The 7,500-nt window shown below is 40.8% G+C and overlaps 1 protein-coding gene across 1 annotated transcript in view; it reads right to left on the bottom strand.

Annotated features, from left to right (window-relative positions):
- LOC135530244 (dedicator of cytokinesis protein 3-like) overlaps positions 1–7,500 on the bottom strand; it is a 277,860-nt gene that overhangs the window by 84,708 nt on the left and 185,652 nt on the right. Inside the window, 2 exon segments of the mRNA XM_064958601.1 lie at positions 3,383–3,483; positions 6,889–6,964. Coding sequence (XP_064814673.1) covers positions 3,383–3,483; positions 6,889–6,964 — 177 coding nt within the window.

The raw sequence follows: 7,500 nt of genomic DNA, 5'->3' as shown, positions 1-7,500 counted from the left end.
TAGAAAAAAAAGTAAGATAAGTGATAGAAGGTAATCCAAGATGTGGCATGTTGGGCTTAATGACTGGGATGGACACGCAGAGAGAGAGAGAGAAAGAGAGAGAGAGAGAGAGAGAGGGAAAGAGGAGAGAGAGAGATAGAGAGAGAGAGAGAGAGAGAGAGAGAGAGAGAGAAAGTGAACAAGACAACATGAGAAACAGGAAGTGAACACGGCAACATGAGAAACAGGAAGTGAACAGGGCAACATGTGAACCAGGACGTGAACAGGGCAACGTGAGAAACAGGACGTGAACAGGGCAACGTGAGAAACAGGACGTGAACAGGACAAAGTAGACAGGAAGACAGTCAGACAGACATAAAAACAATTAGACAGAAAGACAGTTAGACAACTCTCTCTCTCTCTCTCTGTTGGAGCTAGAAACACAAGCATTTAGCTAGGTATTACTGCACTGTTGGAGCAAGAAACACCAAGCATTTAGCAAGGTATTACTGCACAGTTGGAGCTAGGAACACAAGCATTTAGTTTGGTATTACTGCACTGTTGGAGCTAGAAACACAAGCATTTAGTTAGGTATTACTGTTGGAGCTAGAGACACAAGTCTTTAGCTCGGTATTACTGTTGGAGCTAGAAACACAAGCATTTAGCTAGGTATTACAGTTGGAGCTAGAAACACAAGCATTTAGCTAGGTATTACTGTTGGAGCTAGAGACACTAGCCTTTAGCTAGATATTACTGTTGGAGCTAGAAACACAAGCATTTATTTAGATATTACTGTTGGAGCAAGAAACACCAAGCATTTAGCTAGGTAATACTGCACTGTTGGAGCTAGAAACACAAGCATTTAGCTAGGTATTACTGCACTGTTGGAGCTAGAAAAACAAGCATTTAGTTTGGTATTACTGCACTGTTGGAGCTAGAAAAACAAGCATTTAGTTAAGTATTACTGTTGGAGCTAGAGACACAAGCCTTTAGCTAGGTATTACTGTTGGAGCTAGAAACACAAGCATTTATTTAAATATTACTGTTGGAGCTAGAAACACAAACATTTATTTAGATATTACTGTTGGAGCTAGAAACACAATCATTTAGCTAGGTAATACTGCACTGTTGGAGCTAGAAACACAAGCATTTAGCTAGGTATTACTGCACTGTTGGAGCAAGAAACACCAAGCATTTAGCTAGGTATTACTGTTGGAGCTAGACACACAAGCATTTAGCTAGGTATTACTGTTGGAGCTAGAGACACAAGCATTTAGTTTGGTATTACTGCACTGTTGGAGCTAGAAACACAAGCATTTAGCTAGGTATTACTGTTGGAGCAAAAAACACAAGCATTTAGCTAGGTATTACTGTTGGAGCTAGAGACACAAGAATTTAGCTAGGTATTACTGTTGGAGTTAAAGACACAAGCATTTAGCGAGGTAATACTGCACTGTTGGAGCGAGGAACACAAGCATTTAGCTAGGTATTACTGTTGGAGCGAGGAACACAAGCATTTAGCTACGTATTACTGTTGGAGTTAAAGACACAAGCATTTAGCTAGGTATTACTGTTGGAGATAGAAATACAAGCATTACGTTTGGTATTACTGCACTGTTGGAGTTAAAGACACAAGCATTTAGCTAGGTATTACTGTTGGAGCTAGAAAAACAAGCATTTAGTTAGGTATTACTGTTGGAGCTAGAGACACAAGTCTTTAGTTAGGTATTACTGTTGGAGCTAGAAACACAAGCATTTAGCTAGGTATTACTGTTGGAGCTAGAGCCACAAGCATTTAGCTAGTTATTACTGCACTGTTGGAACTAGAAACACAAGCATTTAGCTAGGAATTACTGTTGGAGCAAGAAACACAATCATTTAGCTGCAACTGCAATAACATCTGAAAATCTGTGTTCGTGACCAATAAACTTAGATTTTTAAGTCAGATACGGCATGAAATGATAATGAAACGAGAAGGAAACAAATGAGAAGACTGTTATCTCAGCAAAATCACTATTACGGTATAAGATTCAAACTTACAACCTCAGGCAATTCAACGTTTGACGAACACTGTAAGAAAAGTGGTCCTTCTAGCTAGCCGGATATTGACCCAGCAAGGATCTATACTCCACTACAAACACTGTAGGAAGTTACTGTCCAGATGAACACTGGAGGTCGTTACTGACCAGATGAACACTGGAGGTCGTTACTATACAGATAGCGGTCGTTACTGTCCAGATGAACACTGGAGGTCGTTACTGTCCAGATGAACACTGGAGGTCGTTACTGTCCAGATGAACACTGGAGGTCGTTACTGTACAGAAGAACACTGGAGGTCGTTACTGTCCAGATGAACACTGGAGGTCGTTACTGTACAGACGAACACTGGAGGTCGTTACTGTCCAGATGAACACTGGAGGTCGTTACTGTCCAGATGAACACTGGAGGTCGTTACTGTCCAGATGAACACTGGAGGTCGTTACTGTACAGATGAACACTGGAGGTCGTTACTGTACAGATGAACACTGGAGGTCGTTACTGTCCAGATGAACACTGGAGGTCGTTACTATACAGATAGAGGTCGTTACTGTCCAGATGAACACTGGAGGTCGTTACTGTCCAGATGAACACTGGAGGTCGTTACTATACAGATAGAGGTCGTTACTGTCCAGATGAACACTGGAGGTCGTTACTGTCCAGATGAACACTGGAGGTCTTTACTGTCCAGATGAACACTGGAGGTCGTTACTGTCCAGATGAACACTGGAGGTCGTTACTATACAGATAGAGGTCGTTACTGTCCAGATGAACACTGGAGGTCGTTACTGAACAGATGAACACTGGAGATTGTTACTGTCCAGATGAACACTGGAGGTCGTTACTGTCCAGATGAACACTGGAGGTCGTTACTGTCCAGATGAACACTGGAGGTCGTTACTATACAGATAGAGGTCGTTACTGTCCAGATGAACACTGGAGGTCGTTACTGTCCAGATGAACACTGGAGGTCGTTACTGTCCAGATGAACACTGGAGGTCATTACTGTCCAGATGAACACTGGAGGTCGTTACTGTCCAGATGAACACTGGAGGTCGTTACTGTCCAGATGAACACTGGAGGAAGTTACTATACAGATAGAGGTCGTTACTGTCCAGATGAACACTGGAGGTCGTTACTGTCCAGATGAACACTGGAGGTCGTTACTATACAGATGAACACTTTAGAGACAACACAGCATGCTTCAGGACAAGTGGTAAACCATGATGAAGAGTGGCAGGCCACTCTGTGAGCAGTCTTACTCGTCCAACACATTCTCTGGACAAACAAAGAAAACAAGATGCTTGAAGAGAAATGGTAAACGATGGTGATGATGATTGAATGGGAACTCTTTGAGGGTACATACTTGTCCAACACATTCTTCCTCTTGGCTGGGGTGGTGTTCTCCAGTTGTAGACTGGGCTGGCTGATGTAGAGAACAGCCAGACTGAAGTATGAGTTCCACACCTGGCCAGTGACACACACACAACATACATTAGCAAAACAAAAAAAAAGTACTTAAACAATGATACTCAATGTCTCGGTCAAACAGAAGAGCTTTATATTCACACACAACTAGGACGTTGAAAAATTTGATTTGATTTGATTTGAAAAGCTCATGGACATCTTTGTGAGAGGAGAAGGGGAGGGAAGGGGCAGGTTTGCGTTTTTTGGGTCATGAATCTTGTTCTGAAGGCAGATCTTAACCCTAACTACACTGCTAATGCTAATGCTAATGTCTAACCTTAACCCTAACTACACTGCTAATGCTAATTCCTAACCTTAACCCTAACCTTAACCTTAACCCTAACTACACTGCAAATGCTAATTCCTAACCTTAACCCTAACCTTAACCTTAACCCTAACTACAATGCTAATGCCTAACCTTACCCCTAACTACACCGATAATGCTAATGCCTAACCTTAACCCTAACTACACGGCTAATTCTAATGCCCTAACCTTAACCCTAACAACACTGTTAATTCTAACACCCTAACCTTAACCCTAACTACACTGCTAATTCTAATGCCTAACCTTAACCCTAACCCTAACTACACTGTTAATTCTAACGCCCTAACCCTAACCTTAACTACACTGCTAATTCTAACGCCCTAACCTTAACCCTATCTACACTGTTAATTCTAACATCCTAACCTTAACCCTAACTACACTGCTAATTCTAATGCCTAACCTTAACCCTAACCATAACCCTAACTACACTGTTAATTCAAACGCCCTAACCCTAACCTTAACTACACTGCTAATTCTAACGCCCTAACCTTAACCCTAACTACACTGCTAATTCTAACGCCCTAACCCTAACCTTAAATTAACTACACTGCTAATTCTAACGCCCTAACCCCAACCCTAACTACACTGCTAATTCTAACGCCCTAACCTTAACCCTAACTACACTGTTAATTCTAATGCCTAACCTTAACCTTAACCTTAACCCTAACTACACTGCTAATTCTAATGCCTAACCTTAACCCTAACCATAACCCTAACTACACTGCTATTTCTAACGCCCTAACCTTAACCCTAACTACACTGCTAATTCTAACGCCCTAACCCTAACCTTAAATTAACTACACTGCTAATTCTAACGCCCTAACCCCAACCCTAACTACACTACTAATTCTAACGCCCTAACCTTAACCCTAACTACACTGCTAATTCTAATGCCTAACCTTAACCCTAACCATAACCCTAACTACACTGTTAATTCTAACGCCCTAACCCCAACCCTAACTACACTGCTAATTATAACGCCCTAACACTAACCTTAACTACACTGCTAATGCTAACGCCCTAACCCTAACCTTAAATTAACTACACTGCTAATTCTAACGCCCTAACTTTAACCCTAACTACACTGCTAATTCTAACACCCTAACCTTAACCCTAACTACACTGTTAATTCTAACACCCTAACCTTAACCCTAACTACACTGCTAATTCTAATGCCTAACCTTAACCCTAACTACACTGCTAATTCTAATGCCTAACCTTAACCCTAACCTTAACTACACTGTTAATTCAAACGCCCTAACCCTAACCTTAACTACACTGCTAATTCTAACGCCCTAACCCCAACCCTAACTACACTACTAATTCTAACACCCTAACCTTAACCCTAACTACACTGCTAATTCTAATGCCTAACCTTAACCCTAACCATAACCCTAACTACACTGTTAATTCTAACGCCCTAACCCCAACCCTAACTACACTGCTAATTATAACTCCCTAACACTAACCTTAACTACACTGCTAATGCTAACGCCCTAACCCTAACCTTAAATTAACTACACTGCTAATTCTAACGCCCTAACCTTAACCCTAACTACACTGCTAATTCTAACGCCCTAACCCTAACCTTAACTACACTGCTAATTCTAACGCCCTAACCTTAACCCTAACTACACTGCTAATTCTAACGCCCTAACCTTAACTACACTGCTAATTCTAACACCCTAACCTTAACCCTTACTACACTGCTAATTCTAATGCCCTAACCCTAACCTTAACTACACTGCTAATTATAATTCCTAACCTTAAATCAACCCATAAGAGTTTAAGCTTTGTCCATGCCGGGAGAGAGGGATTTGTCCATGCAGGGAGAGAGGGATTCTGCTCAGCTATATGGAATTGTTTTAAGAAGGTCGTACCGAGGATCATTTGATATTTGATTTGGAATTTTAGGAGAATATGAAAAAGTATATAATAATTATTTGATAAAACATTTTTTGGGGCCTTACTGCTATTAGCCAATAGAAACACATTGAATAACAGATAGTCCTTACTGCTATTAGCCAATAGAAACACATTGAATAACAGATAGTCCTTACTGCTATTAGCCAATAGAAACACATTGAATAACATATAGTCCTTACTGCTGTTAGCCCATAGAAACACATTGAATAACAGATAGTCCTTACTGCTATTAGCCAATAGAAACACATTGAATAATAGATAGTCCTTACTGCTATTAGCCCATAGAAACACATTGAATAATAGATAGTCCTTACTGCTATTAGCCAATAGAAACACATTGAATAACAGATAGTCCTTACTGCTATTAGCCCATAGAAACACATTGAATAACAGATAGTCCTTACTGCTGTTAGCACATAGAAACACATTGAATAACAGATTCCCTACATGGAACAACAGATAATAAATCTAAAGGAAGTTTGTTCTGAAGTGTCTCTCCTATACCTGAGAGAAATACGAAAGATCAGCAAACATATTTTTTTTAAACATTTTTTATTTACCTTGTGATTTTTGTCACTAAAACAGTCTCCATATATACCATATATATCCATATATTAATTTTTGAACTGGTACCAGGGGACATACATACGGTCTTGTGAGACTACCGACGTGTACGTGTTCATGAGAGTGTCACCTTAACCACAGAGGTGTCATATTAGTGTGTAGCCCGAACTGTTGGGACGCTACAGACGGTTTTGTGAGAAAAACGATTTCCGGGGATGTCTCATGCTCTGACAAACACCTCTCTCGCTCTGTCACCTTTTACTGCAGATTGAGATGCATGCGAAAAAAACAACGATATCTCTATCTTAAACTGACTGATTTTTATTGGTATTTTTTAAAATTATGCTAGTTAGATTTCCACAGGGGGGGGGGCAATAACTCTAGGGGGTTCATACATTTTTACAACATAGACAATTTTGACTTTGCAGCTGGCCCATCTAGTGGAAATTGCTCTGTCCTCAAGGACAAGACTTGCGTGCTTGCGTGTGTATGTTTGTTCGTGTGCTCACTCTGGCGTGGGCTACAGCAACACACCAGCTCACTCGCTCTCCATGTGTGTGTGTGTGTGTCACTCTGTCAAAGTCACGCACCTTGAATTCAAAGTCAGCCTCGGTGAAGTTCTTGTGCAAAGCCGAGGACAGATATTGGACAGTTGTCACTATGGTGCTAGAGGGAGAAACACCAGAAATAAGTACAGAACTGTTAAACGGTTTTTGAAACAGCTAATTATTGACACATTCTGAAGCCATTTTGTGGATGTTGGGAAACATCTAAGATCACTTACAAGGGGGATTCTTCAGAATATGTTTTAGAATGCTTTATAATGTATTACCATGTATTACAGGTAATTGACCACATTACCTCCCGAGTGAATTTTCTTCCAAGTCATTGTCAAGGCCGTGTATACCCCCCCCCCCCCACCAAGCCGAAACACCACGGCGGCCCTCAAGGAATTCCTTTGGGCTTTGTGTAAACTGTAAACCACATATTTATTATTTATATCCTGAGACTGCATTTATTGGAGCTGGTGATTTCAATAAAGGAAATCTGAGGGAAAATTCCTCCAATCAGATCACGCCTCCATTTTTCTACCTCCCCTCCTATAGAGCAGAAACTTAAACAGGAAGTACCTGTGGTAAGGACTGTTCTGACCAATCGGAATCTATGCATCAAGATTGTTTTGGGAAATGTTCCGTAGTTGT

Source organism: Oncorhynchus masou, chromosome 5 (genome assembly GCF_036934945.1).
Source record: "Oncorhynchus masou masou isolate Uvic2021 chromosome 5, UVic_Omas_1.1, whole genome shotgun sequence".
In the NCBI taxonomy this organism is placed as follows: Eukaryota; Metazoa; Chordata; class Actinopteri; order Salmoniformes; family Salmonidae; genus Oncorhynchus; species Oncorhynchus masou.
The sequence above is the reverse complement of the archived record's forward strand: the minus strand, read 5'-3'. Positions and strand labels throughout refer to the sequence as shown.